A 14233-nucleotide genomic window follows, 5' to 3' on the forward strand; every position below is an offset into this window, starting at 1 on the left:
AAGATAAAATAGCCACTTACCATAACCTCTGACAGAAAGTGGAAAATTTACATCATCATCTACAACAGATGCTCCAAACGAGAGGTCTGTGGCCAGATCCTCTTGGAAAGTATGGGATTCAAAACTGTGCCTACCACAGAGTTGAACATATATTTTAAACAAATATGTAAACAAAGATAGCACAGTTATTTCAAAAGAAATTATACACAAGACATGTATTTTTCCATTTTTATTGTACAATTTTACAATTACATTTGTACAAATGCTGTTAACAAAAAAAAATGCAATCCAGGCTACAATAAGAAATGTTTGCTGGGGCCTGAAAACAACAATGTCCTTGAGCATGGAACTAAACCTTTATGCAACAGTGGCGTAAACATGCTGCTGTTGCTGCTTGGTGGGAGGGCCATACAAACAAACACACAGACACTGCATGTGAAAACTTGGCTTCCTCCAGTTCGCCACGTCAGATCTCAAAAATCTAGGATGAACAAAAGCAACAATGTGGATGAAAGTATCTCTGAGAAAGTTCTTGTTCTGAAAGGGTCACATAAAAAAATCCAGGTTGTGTGTCTGTGTGTTGTAGTGATTGTGGAAAAGGAAAAAAAGGGAGTAGGGTTGAGTTGTTGTTGTTTGGTCCAGGTCCAATATGTTAAGAAGCCGAGGCGCAGGGTCAGAAGTCATCAGGCGGTGTTTAAGAGCGTGTGTACTTCCCCCAGATGTGCAGCATGAAGACAGAAGCGATGAAGAGCAGACTCATTACCAGCACAGGCACCGGGCCGCTGTCACAACAACAAAGACACACTGATTAACACAAACACACAAAATCCCAACATTCGCTGTAACCCTGACTGGATCGAGAGTCTTGGCAGAGAGGCTGATTTTATTGATGAGCTGCGGGAAAACAAGGAGGGGCTCTCATCGCTAAAGGAGGGACTGAGTGGGGGGGTGGGGTGGAGGGGGCGCATCACTAAGTAGCAGCATTGCCATGCCAACCACCTCCTCAGCGGCCCCCCTCCTCCCCCTGTCAGGAGGCTGTAATTGAGTTGACCTTTCAGAGTGGATCCTTTAATGAAGCTTTGAGGCCGGCGTCTAACGCAGGAACAAACACGCACTCGATATACAGCGCACTGTACGGCCGGCGTGGCCTCCTTCGACTGCTGGAGAGATGCACTCAATAACCACCACAGCACCATCGATCAACCACGGCCCGCTACAGCCCGGAGACAGGACGCCTTCTCTAATATGAGGGGTGAGGGTGCAGCAAAATGCAACTTTATGAAGTTTTTTTTTTCTTTTTTTAAAGGTTTACTCTCCTAACACGTAATTGTGTGAATGAGTACAAACACATCCACTGATCAGCGATGATTTGTTTCATGGCAGAAGCACGTCCGCCCAATTTCCTGTCATTACTTACCTCTCCCCTTCTCCCTGATGAACATTAATAACACTAATGGCACAAGTGTCAGAAACCCTGAATATTAGTTCAGGTTAGAAGAGGATGAAAGTTAAAAATGTCAAAGGAATTTCCTAAGCTTCCATGTTCCCTGTTTTCTAGACTTCGCATGCGTATTTAGGTGTGTAAGTGTACGTGGGTCGGGGGTATTAAGATGTTATTATAAAATGCACCCACACTTTGAGGCCTGGCGAGTCTTCTGTGTAAAAGCGCCACATGCCACCGGTTCCTGCCGATCCTGTGGTCCTGCCACCGCTGCGTGTGCCGCTGCTGGTAGCTTTCCTGTATAACAAACAGAAAGCTCAGGTCAAGAATCTTTTCAATGATAACTCAACAGATCTTATAGTATGCTGCTGTCAAAGCACTGTCTCAATTAATTATTCAATCTCCTTTTTTCTCTTAAAAGCTAATATTGTGTCATTAAGTAATGCACATAAAATAAATACTAAGAAAAACTGTGAATCTCACTGAATGATAATCTGAAAATAATGTTTACTATTATGTACTTTATTCAGAATGTGACTAACTACAGGAGCTGGTGATGAAAAGCTGGGGAATCATGGCTTCTTGTGATGTGAATCATGGCTGCTTCATTCATGTAATGAGATTAAATGGAGGTTAATGAGGTAATGAAGAGGGTGATAGTAATGGGTAATGGGAGAGGTAACAGCGAGCCTGTGATTACACACTGATTAAGACCACAGCACAACATCTATCTGCTGCTTTAATCTGCGCAGGAGGGCGCACAAACAAATACAGGAGACAGGTATCCCAAACTCATCAGTCACTCTTTAGAGTGGGATGTCACCAACAGGCAGAGTCAATGCTGGGGACATTAATAAAACAGATATAAAATGTGTGAGTGATGCAGGCTGAGACTTTTGCAGAACTTGTTTATGTTCAATCTGAAGTGATCTTCAGACTTTGGCTCAGTAGGTAGAGTCAGTCATCAATTGGAAGGTCGTGGGTTCAATCCCCAGCTCCTGCAGTCACATGGCAATGTGTCCTATGGCAAGACAGTTAACCCCAATTTGCTCCCACCGCTATGTCGGTGGCATGCAAATGAGTATGGATGCATATGAACTGTGTTACAACCGGGGACACTGTTGTTTAATTTGTACTTTGGCTGTCCAAGCTGTGCGTGTGTGTGTGTTCTCTCTAATTTGTTAATTAGGTGTGTTACCGCCTGCTGCTGATTGGCCACTACTGTTCTCGTGTTGGCAGATGATGGGCTGCAGCCGAAGTGTGCAGCAATTTAAACGCCAAAGAGATGTCACCGCAGCAGCAGAGGGAACCCCGTCATATTCAAACCTAAACCAGCCACGCGCAGCTTTTTTGTTAAGGATATTTTGTCTGTTAATTGTAATAAATTCTGTAATGCAAGGGTGAGTCTTTAAGTTATAAATAATAGTTTTGTGCTTTTGTTGTTAGTTGGGGAGATTAGGCAATTGTTCCCGGATTTAGTGGACTGCTTCTTGTTATCTATTCCTTTGTTCATGTTAACTTGAATTATCCTTTAAATACATTTTTTTTTTTTTTTCAAACTTTGAATTTAGTCCTCATGGCTACTTGAGATCTGAGTGTAACAGCCCTTTTTCATGTTGTGTCCTAGACATCCCTAGACAGGGCATAACTTGAATTGGGGGCTCGTCTGGGATCGGCTTATATGACAGCCCATTCTCCATAGCAGCCTCTACCAACAGTGTGTGGATGTGGAGTGAATGAGTGAATGGGTAGGTGTGACCTGCAGTGTAAAGGTGCTTAGAGTAGTCAGATGACTAGAGGGGGTACACAAGCTCGAGTCTATTTACAATTCACCATTATCTTCAATTGTTAATTTTCAGAATGATTGCCAGTGCACAAAGTTAACAAATAATGAATAAAACTAACTGAAAATGTCTTTTATACTGTTTTTATTATACAAAAATGTGCTTGAAAACATAATTTTTAATGATGCACAGGACAGTCAGCTGTGATTGTATGTAGTATGTATGTTTCCTAGGAAAGTAGGAAAGAATCTTATCACCTTCATACTTCCACGGTTATCAAATAACTTATTTAACTCTTCAGTCAGTAGTTAGTTAACACATCAACTAAAATCCTTACTTTTGATTTGTTGTTAATCCAAACGTACTTATTAAAACTTAACCCATATGTCTAAACACTAAACTTCTGGTAAAAGTTTGGCTGACTGTATGTGTGCCATGTACCTTTGTCTGACTGTAGAGCCTGCTGCCCGGGGAGCCACTGTCTTGCTGGGGGAACGGCCAGATGCCCCAACATTTGTTGCACTTGCTGCTGGTCCAGGCTAAAGGAGAGAAACCAGAGATATAATACACAGAGATCATCATAATTACACCCCCCTAATGTCTGACACCGACACACAAGTACGAATTCACTTCTAGTTATATACAACCTACAGCACTCAGATGAAGAGGTTTAAGTGTTTTTACTGCATATCTTACAGACACTGGAGTCCTAACTTTGTTTATGTCAGTGACTGGTGTCAAAGGCCTTGGTTAGCCATGACTGTTCATTGATTTGAACTTGTAAGATATTAGTAACAACACACGGTGTTTTAACATATGTTGAGTTTGACCGTTACTCATAAATGAAGAGTTTGGTGGGTATGAAATATCTGTTTTGTGGCCATTTGAGATTCTGAAAAACCAGCCACGTCCACAATGATGAGCTGACGTTAGCAAGTAAGCTAACATATCAAACGCTCTCACGTCCAATGAGTGTAATATAGCTTGTTAGCTAGCTTCAACCGTGCTGGTAGTTTGAATAGAGCTGAGAGCCTTACCATTTTGTCGTCTTTGTCCGGATGAGACTTAGAACCCTGAGCCCCTCTTCAAGCTGATGTCCACGTCAAATGAACAGCTCACAGTCGTATGAATGGGTCAAAACTTGAGAAGAGAACCCACAAAGCTGACGCTTGTCTAAAAAGGACACGACTGCAAACCATAAGACCATCGGAGGTTACCAAGCAGATGCCTGACCGGGTGGAACCCTTGACCGAGGAAAATATCCTGCAAAAATCAGGCTAGATGCTTATTTACAGACGTTTTGATAAAAAAGTAATGTTACTGTCCATTTTAATTTTCAAAAGTAAAAAAATAGATGTTTGATAGCGCTTATCCTAATGGCGAATAATTGGCCAGCCTTGATTCTGAGGGCGACGTGTCTCACAGGAAGCGTGCCTGCAACATCGAGGAAACAGGCGCCATTGTGGCTCAAACATGGAATGCTGCAAAGTTGGCCACAACGGTTGGATTGAGCCAAAATGGTACCATAAGGGTGCAGTTTCATGACAGTTAGTGTTGCTGCTATTGGTTTTTGGATAGGGATAGTTACAAGCTTTCAAACTTGGAGGGTGGTCAAGATATTGAAAGGTAATCACCGCTGCATGTAATTAAATTATATTTGATTTAATGTCTGTTTTTAGCTACGGAGCTAACCCATACACTAATGCAAAACCTGCAGGTTAGCATTCTAAACAGAATGAATTTCGTAGCTAGAAAAGATTATATCCTCTATCTTATCTACGTTACGTCAGATGAAGACACAGTCGTTTAGATAACCGATTAATTTTTGTTCTTGCTACCGGTTTGACTTCATCAATTCAGAGCCAGCCAGTGGACAGGGCATTGACAGCTGAGGTGGACTTCAGTTTGTGTACCAAGATACATACATTTGTGTCAAGGGGCTTCAAAATAAACTTTGTCTTTCATGTATCTCAGCCACTCCAGGAAGTATTTTAGATTTTTTGAATATAGTATTTGTACTTAACAAAAACTATAATTTGTCATTTTTTATTGCACAGACAAGTGACAATACAGCTACAACATTAACTCAGATAACCCAACTATCAAATACAGCTAATTGAGCTCTATTTTTCTGAGTTGTTAGAACACATTTTTGGTTTTAAGTTAATAAAACCTGATCACGCTACTTGTTTTTAAAATCATTGCACTCAAATAATTTCTCAATCATACCTTAATCTGCAGAGTTTTCCCAGAATGCCTTTAGGTATTAGACACTTGTGCACCATGGGTGAAGTTTCCCTCTCAGTTAGGGAAGTCGCCAGTGGAGACCAACTTTAATAGCAAGGATGAAGTACTGAAGAGCACTTTCTGGGTTAAATTGCACTTCTCAGTCTTTGTTACTTGTAGTCAGTGACATTAGCTTACATTTGGTGATATATTGTTCTAAATTAAAACATGTGAAAGACAGAAAGAAAGAGAAACATGTAAAGGATATATATAAATATAAATTGAGTAATACTAAGAACAAACTACCACTACTTAAAAACGTATACAGTTACAAAAAAATAGAGAGTATTCTCAACTTGTTTGGTTGTATAATGTGGGGCTATTTTCTCTATGTCCTGGTCATCTATGCTCATCACATTATCCACCCTTATACGTGTTACAGTCAAAAACAATGCATTGTTCTTATTGTACAGGATGGTTCGGGTGGTGTTCCTCCATCCAGACCTTGGCATTGGAGGAGCAGAGCGACTGGTGGTGGATGCTGCTGTGGCTCTGAAGTCCCAGGGATGCAGTGTTCAGATCTGGACAGCCCATCATGACCCAACACACTGCTTTTCTGAGACCCTGGACCCAGAACTTCCTGTGGTATACCAACACACCTTATAGTGTTCCCCAAATTGGGCCTGATTTTTGTCTTTTCAGGGAGACTAACCTGGTTTCTATTACCCTCTTTTTAGGTATGTGTGGGTGACTGGCTACCCACCAGTGTGTTTGGTTACCTTCATGCTCTGTGTGCCTACCTGAGGATGATCTATGTCGCCTTCTACCTGGTTTTCCTCAGCGGGTTGGAGTACGATGTCATCTTCTGTGATCAAGTGAGTTACTTTTTACAGGAATGAGGAATTACCCATCAGTTTGTTTGGTCATCACTCATTTGATTTTCTTTAAAGTCTTTCTTATCTGCTGACAATCTCTTGGAGAATAGCTTCCATTGTTAACAGTGGCCCCCCTCTTTGGGTCTACCTGATTGTGTCACACCCTAAAGCTGTACCATGAAGTGGACACTCCTTTGTTTATTTTGTACAGTTGTGTTTTTACATCTACACAAGCACCTTTCTCCTATAGTACTGCCTTCCTCTTACACACTGTACAAGCACAAAGAAAAGTCATCAAGATGAAAACCAGAAAAATACATGAAGATTTTTCAGTTTATGTCCCAGGACGTGCAAACAGGCAGAGTTTTCTGTGTATTTCTGTGTTTAGTATATTTCCCTCTCAATCCACTCCAGGTGTCAGCATGTATCCCGGTGCTGCGGCTGTCCCGTCACCGGAAGAAGGTTTTGTTTTATTGTCATTTCCCAGACCAACTGCTGACCCAACGGAAGTCACTCCTGAAGAAACTTTACCGTGCTCCCATCGATTGGCTGGAGGAACGCACCACTGGCATGGCTGATATGGTACGTAACAGCTGACACTTGACAGCTGTATTCTTCTGTTAAGGTCTAAACCCTGATTTATACATTTGCACTGAATCTACACTGTAACAAACACCTTAAGCCTGAATGGCCCTGACCCAGGAGGCCCTCATTTGTGTTTCTCATTGGCTGAACAAGTGCGAAAAATTACCTCGTCCTCTACCGCCACTGATTCAGCAGCCATATAGTCTATCTCCTCTGAGTTCTTCCCTGCACAAAACATATTAGCTCCAACTTCAAAATAAAATGCTAGCTCTGTCAAACAATTACAATTTTAACCCTGATTTATCTCAGAATTTTAACATTTAATCATGATTAATATCCCCATTATGAAAGTCCACTGTTTTGCAATGAAAATAGTTTTTGTTTCATTTTGGTTTTCTGTACTGTCTTAAACTAAGGGTGATAATCACCCTTTTCCCCTTAATATTGTGATTGCAACTAAATATGGGATTATTCTTTAAGTTCCCCATCTTATGTATTTCTCAAAAAAAAAGCAATTAAAAATTCAATATCATTATAAACACAATATTTGGTAGATTTTGATCAATTTGATATGAATTTTTGCATTGAAGGAAATGATGGTTTAATGTCTTTCTTATTTTTGATATTACCAACATACAAAAACAAGAAATAATAAAAATATCACTAATGTTTGCCTTATGTATAGAGCATCACATCTCTGTTGCAAATTTTTTTTAATCTGGTGTTTTGAAACACATTTCAGGTCAAATAAATATTGTACCTTCTGCAATCTGAAAACTGTAGTATGACATATTGTGATTTAATCTAATTTTAAATAAATAAGCCATTCCTGGTTTCCTGTACTCAGGAAATGTGTGAAGGAACTGGCCAACAGTGCCAACTACCTTAGGTAGAATATGGCAGAGTGATGCAGACACTTCAGGTCTGTAGTCCTCCCACTGGCATAGGTCACTATATAGCTACAGCATATATTCAGTGCAGAGGTATAAACCTCTAAATTCAGTTATTACTGCCTTGGGTAGCACAACCAGTTATTAGTAGGGGTGCGCCGTTTGCAATTTTCTGGCCGATCAGCGATCAACGAAAAGCCTGACCTGCCGATTCCGATTTTGGCCGATACTGATTTTTTTTTATAACTGACAGCATACACCTTCAATGTTCCAATCTTATTTTATTGAAAAACATTGAACAATACCTGTGAAACAATACAAACTTGTTGTTTTAACTGCACGTGAGGTAGTTCTCTCAAATATAAATAAAAAGTTTAGAGCACTGCTGTCCAAACTACTAAATTATATCAGTTCCTTAAGTCTTTCATTTTTCACATTTTAGTAGGTAGAGGTACATATGAAACCGATCTTATCCACCGATCTTATCTAAGTACCGATCCCCCAAAATTAAGGAAATCGGCACATATTCCGAGTTTGGCCGATCGATCGGTGCACCCCTAGTTATTAGGTTCAGGGGTCAATTACTTTTTCACATATGGCCAGATAGGTTTGGATTTTTCCCCCTTGATAAATAAAATCATAATTTTGAAACTGCATTTTGTATTTACTTGGGTTGTCTTTGGGAATATAAAAATTGGTTTGATGGTCAGAAACATTTAAGTGGAATAAACATGAAAAAAATATCAGGAATCAGAAAGGGGGCAAATACTTTTTCCCGGCACTGTATATTAAACACAATGCGTATTGAATAAAATAAAATAAATTCAGAAGCAATTACTTCATAGTAGCATGAGTCTGAATATGAGGGTGTAAGAAGCTTGTGCTATAAAGGAGGTGGCTAGGGTGGTGGAAGTGAAGCTTTGCATGTGGTACATCAGCATTGATGAAGCAGGGATTAGTGAGAAGTATGTCATATTTAAATGGACTGTTGTGCTAAGAGAGAGAGGTGTGATTGGGTGTGGGAACTGGGAACCAATAAATAGGTTCAGCAAGCCATCAGCTGATCACAGCTGGGTGTCTGTTTTCTTTATCCAAAAATCTTACAAAGACGACCAAAGACTGTTGAGCAGCTAAAATCCCACATTAGACAAGAATGGGACAACATTCCTCACCCAAAACTCCAGCATCTGGTCTCATCACTTCCCAGATGTTTACAGACTTGTTAAAAGAAGAAGATATGCTACACAATAGTAGACATGGCACTGTCCCTACTTGTGTTGTATCGTGAATGAAATAGGGGTTTATGAGGCTGGCAAATCAGTTTTTATTTACATTTTACATAGTCCCCCAACTATTTTGGAATCAGGGTTTTATATTAAGTAGCTGACATCTATTTATTATCTACTATCTATTATTTTATCTAATGGTAAATGAATGGTAAATTGTCATGGACTTGAGCTCGTATAGCACTTTTTTAGTCATCAGACTGCAGGTCACACCCAAGGCTGCTCATAAGGGTAGAGCTTTCTGGAGCCCAGCCAAACTGGTGACCCATGGGGGTCAGTAAAATGATGGTCCATTGTGAAGTAAAGCTGCGACAACCATGTTTTATTTTTAAGTGTAATAAACACAATAAACACCCTCAATAATACATCAATGAGTGAAAATGAATTTTATTTATATCTGCTGTAGAACAATATAGCCTTTTTCAAAATGTAAACCCCTTTTCTTAAAATAAAAATTACATTTTTAATGGTAATGTAAACAGTGTGGATGGGCACATTGTAAACCATTAGTAAGGTAATATCAGAATTCAGAGCCAAGCCACAGAAGAAACTGAGACAACTTTAATGGAAAAGAATAATTGTGAAAAGAGACAAAAAGCTGCAAAAAAGGCTTAAAATTGGCTAAAATAAGTTGCAAACATGGGTGAAAAAGCATTAATAATGGGGATAAAGTGAGGGCAAAAAACAGCAACACTTAAAAGCTGAAACAAAAATTAGCAAATAAGAGCAAAAAGCAGCAACAATTGGTTAAAAATGGAAAAAGAACATGCAAATAAGGATAAAAAAGCAGTAACAATTGGTTAAAAATGGAAGAAGATTATTTATTATTCGGTTAGCTTATTGTGACTACTGAACTTTAGTGAATTACAATAAAAAGTATGAGGTATGCCATTTTTACCAACTGAAATGAATCAAAGTGATTATTTAAATTGATGTGAAATCAGATCTCCTCAGGCAGGCTGAGGTAAAGGCTCAGGGCTCAGACAGGAAATAAAATTTTACATTTGACTAGACTTTGGGATGATCAAAGACCCCAGGCTTTTATCGCAGTTCTAAGGAATTAAAGTGTCTATGATATATGTGAGATCCTTATGAACTAATCTCTCTCTACTTCCTCTTAGATTCTGGTAAACAGCCAGTTCACTGCAGGTGTCTTCAGGGAAACCTTTCAGGGTCTGAGAGAAGTCCACACAGATGTCCTGTATCCCTCCCTCAACACCAGAACCTTTGACCAGTCATCCTCTGATGCAGAGGGCCTGGAGGGTCTGCTCCCTGAGGGGATCAACTGCCTGTTTCTCTCTCTGAACCGATACGAGAGAAAGAAGAATCTGGGGCTGGCTCTGGAGGCTCTCTCGGCTCTGAGAAGCAGCCTTCCTCCAGGTCCGAGGGCAGGTGTTCACCTGGTGGTGGCAGGGGGCTACGATGACAGAGTTACTGAAAACGTTCAACATTACACTGAACTGAAGGAGCTTGCAGCACAGCTCCACTTGGAGGACTGTGTCACCTTCCTGCGCTCCCCATCTGACACACTGAAGGTGGCACTGCTGCGGGGCAGCGCCGCCGTGCTGTACACCCCAAGCAGAGAGCATTTTGGGATAGTTCCTGTGGAGGCAATGTACTGCTGCTGCCCTGTTATTGCTGTGAACTCTGGGGGGCCTCTGGAGAGTGTGGCTGATGGTGAGACGGGCTTTCTTTGTGAGCCCACAGCAGAGGCCTTCTCTGAGGCAATGGGGAGGCTGGTGGGGGAGCCACAGCTCCGCAGGGACATGGGACAAGCTGGGAGGAGGAGAGTGCAAGATAAATTCTCTCTGCAGGCCTTCTCAGACCAGCTGTATGGATACATCATGAGGCTGAGCCAGTGATGGGAAACCTGGAGGAGAGGCTGGAAATGTTGGAAAAGTTTGCCTTGCTGAACTGTCTTTGGACGACTGCAGAGTTTGAGTGGGTTTCATCTTTCAGAGAGAGAGAGAGAGAGAGAGAGTGAGTCTGTCTGTGCATGGAGGCAGTGAAGGGGTTTTCTAAGGACTTAGAGGACAATCAATCAGCATTCCCCTGGAGGGGTTGCTGTGAGAAAAAAAAAGGACGGAATCTCTGTACCAATTAAGAAAAGAGTAACAAGTTTGCCTACCCTGTCTTTGGAAAAAATACCTCCCCTGCAAGAGTGTGTGCAATGCTACATGTGTAGCAGCAAAACCACAAAGAGCCCAGCAAATGAGCGAGCCAACAGGATTGATTGTTAGAGTTAGAAATAGTTTGCACTGTTTGTTTTTTTAGTCTTTGTTTCTGTGTGTTTGTGGGATAAAGAAGAATGTAGTTACCACTGTGTCCCATCAGCCATTGCACAGTCCCAGATCGATAAACGGGATGCTTTCCACTGCTTCCTGTCCACACAGAGCTTTGTTCCCACTCCTTGCATTCAGAAGAGGCTGGCCTATCCGTGACTCCTGCAGCAGCGTGGAGGTTATTAGCAGATGATAGAGCGTGTTTGGCTTTATTAGAGGTCTGGCTGATGGGCAGCGTGTCTTTGTCTGGGTCATTATCAAGCAGGAGAATAACAGAAGGTCACTGTGTCTGCGCTGTGCTGGCCTCCTCTACCTTCCTACTGTATAGAAATGCTCTTATTGACATTCCACAAGTCTTAATAAACAAGAGGACACATAGTTTCCTGACTCTTATGGGCTTTGCTTTGTGGGTAAGTTGTTTTTGGCCTTCAACAGAGTGAGCTAAGGATTCTGTGGGTGAGCATTCAGACAGAAACATTGTTAATGCTGCACCATCTCCATTTGCTAGCATTCACACAGTGTTGCTGCAAAAACTTTTATGTTTGCTCATTAACAAAGTCAGTGTTTGATATGAACTCAATCCACTTCTCTACTATTATTTACAGAGTTTCAGTTGTCTGAGCTCTGGTTTCATTTTCTTCTGAAAGAGCTAATTTTAAAATATGGGTATTTAAGCTCCTGTGAGAAGTTTTTACCTGATTATAAAACAGACTGATATTTATATGGATGACTAATTATATCCCACAAAGCAAACAAGAACATCAACAACAAGATTGATTCTTTCTACATAGTTATTAGTAATGCCTATAACTGCATTTGGCTGCATTGAGACCGTTTAAAGCAGTGGTTCTCTGCTGTTTTGACATACAGACCCATCGTCACGTCCTTGTGAAAATTGGGACCAGTTAAAAAAAAAAATGAAAACAAATAAATGTATTTATTGGAGAATGATTCAGTTTGGACCTCAGATGGAACAAAACATGATAAAAAAAAACAGGAAAAAACAAATATGTCTGAAATGCATTTAGTTACAGAAGGGCATGCATATACTTTATTTGGGGCTGGGCATCAAGGGTGCAGGGACCCTATTGAAATTAAAGGGATATTTCTTACAATTTGTACTACTCCGTGCTTTAAATTGCCATTTTACAGGCCTAATCATACACCAAAACTCACCAAATTTTGCAGCTTGTTAGGTCCTGTTGGTTTCATGCATGTTTGTCAAAAAAGGCTTTTTTTGTGCCCCTTTACAAAATGCACTCTGAATGAGACAATGGCAGCCCAGTTACCTTCAATGTCTGATGATTTGAAAAAAAAAAAAAAACAGCTCTCAATATGGAATAAAGATTTCTCCTCTCCATTCTTCCTTCTGTAGGGAACCACATATGAAGCCAGCTGAGTTTATTAGCTCCCGTCCCTGAAAAGATGTTAATCTGGGAGACTGATCCTTTTATTGCTTCACAAAAACAGGGCAAACATCAGTGACATGCATTCAACAATACACACCTGTCAACATGTCATGGGACAAAATGCTTCTCTGGTTTCCAAACATGTCTGCTGATTATATGAGCTGAGATAAGCACATGGACTAAAGTGCATTAAGTATTAAATCAATGTAAGGAGAAGTTTATCGTTTCAATGACTTAAATGGACACAGAGCCTTTAATATAAAGGTCCGAAGCCATCAGACAGCCTCATATAATACTCACTTCTATCAGGTTCAAACACTATGAGGCATCAAAATAAAATAATTTGCTATTGTTTTTGTTTACATAGTGATGATGTGCATTGAGTTTTCAATCCCTACCTCACACATTGATTGTAACATTTCTTGAGTCAATCTGAAAAGCTGAAACGCATATATTTATACCAACAGTGACACCACCTTAGTTTCAGAAAGGAAAATGATTGTCCCTATAGGTCCAATTAGTTCAGGTGGATTTATTTAAAATAGATATCATGTGATGGATTTATGTGAGGGATCTTCTTATTTTTGCTACATGTAAATGAAAATAAAAGCCTGATAGTCGGGATGTGTAGGAAACCCCAGTTTCCAACTTTGGCATGTGTTGCATTGGTTTACCCGTCACTTCTTATGTCTTCATTTAGAGACTGGTTCATATTAATATTAATATGAATCCATAATATATGATATTTAAAATGAAATTTGTCATGTCAGTCTTAAGATACTTTAAAAAACTGCTTTGCAAGGTCATCAAAACAAAAAACAACATGAGAACACCCAGAGCAGTAGATCAAGATACATAAAATAAAAATCTTAAAGGCAAGCAAGATAAAATGATCTCAAAATCTCTGAAGATAAATAGACTAAAGTTTGTTGCAGATTTTCATCTCTGGCTCATAAAATAGACTGCTTTGTCAAATATGGTCTTTCCCATATTATCATATGCATTATTATTATTATTAAGTAATTTTTAAATCCCATTTATATTCATTTTTAATCTAATATTTTATTTCATTAATTATTTTTATCTTCATTATTTTTTACAGTTATTTTTACTGTTATACAAATGAGACCTATTTAAATTAGTTTTGAAAATATTTATTTCCCATTTGCACCTTTTTTTTTTTTTTTTTGGCTAAAAACACCACAAACTTTTTTCCTTGTTTGGGTTTTAATGGATTTTTTTTTAAATAAACATATATGAAAGACAAAAATCCATTATTTCAGATACAAATAAAGACAATCAAGTCAAGGTAATATACAGTATTATACTGTATTAATTTATTTAAAGATTAAACAAGAAAACTAAAAATAAACAGTTTTTAATGCAAATGCTCTGAAAGAAACTCTTCAGTGTGTTTGTGTGTTCTGCGGCTGTATTCAGTGTGGATGATGAGGA

General features: G+C 39.6%; 2 protein-coding genes across 2 annotated transcripts; one reads left to right on the forward strand and one right to left on the reverse strand.

Annotated features, from left to right (window-relative positions):
- Window positions 1-216: 216 nt before the first annotated feature.
- Window positions 217-4420, reverse strand: sec61b (SEC61 translocon subunit beta). The gene is made up of 4 exons (XM_041792633.1): window positions 4263-4420; window positions 3667-3764; window positions 1634-1738; window positions 217-782 (listed from the first exon to the last, which is right to left on the reverse strand). The coding sequence occupies exons 1-4, from the start codon at window positions 4263-4265 to the stop codon at window positions 695-697; spliced, it is 294 nt and encodes a 97-aa protein (XP_041648567.1). The 5' UTR covers window positions 4266-4420; the 3' UTR covers window positions 217-694.
- A 280-nt stretch (window positions 4421-4700) lies between these two features.
- On the forward strand, window positions 4701-13805 carry alg2 (ALG2 alpha-1,3/1,6-mannosyltransferase). Its single transcript, XM_041792580.1, has 5 exons — window positions 4701-4851; window positions 5925-6096; window positions 6189-6326; window positions 6741-6908; window positions 10209-13805. Exons 2-5 carry the CDS (start codon window positions 5926-5928, stop codon window positions 10947-10949), a joined length of 1218 nt encoding a protein of 405 aa, XP_041648514.1. The 5' UTR covers window positions 4701-4851; window position 5925; the 3' UTR covers window positions 10950-13805.
- The last annotated feature ends 428 nt before the right edge of the window (window positions 13806-14233 follow it).

Source organism: Cheilinus undulatus, linkage group 8 (genome assembly GCF_018320785.1).
Source record: "Cheilinus undulatus linkage group 8, ASM1832078v1, whole genome shotgun sequence".
Classification (NCBI taxonomy): Eukaryota; Metazoa; Chordata; class Actinopteri; order Labriformes; family Labridae; genus Cheilinus; species Cheilinus undulatus.

Coding starts and splice junctions, on each gene's coding strand:
- alg2 (XM_041792580.1), top strand. CDS start 5,926: ATGGTTCGGGTGGTGTTCCTCCATCCAGACCTTGGCATTGGAGGAGCA. Junction 6,097..6,188: donor TGGACCCAGAACTTCCTGTG/GTATACCAACAC, acceptor CCCTCTTTTTAG/GTATGTGTGGGTGACTGGCT. Junction 6,909..10,208: donor CCACTGGCATGGCTGATATG/GTACGTAACAGC, acceptor ACTTCCTCTTAG/ATTCTGGTAAACAGCCAGTT.
- sec61b (XM_041792633.1), bottom strand. Junction 1,739..3,666: donor GGCTCTACAGTCAGACAAAG/GTACATGGCACA, acceptor TTTGTTATACAG/GAAAGCTACCAGCAGCGGCA. Junction 783..1,633: donor GACTCGCCAGGCCTCAAAGT/GTGGGTGCATTT, acceptor TTGTTGTGACAG/CGGCCCGGTGCCTGTGCTGG.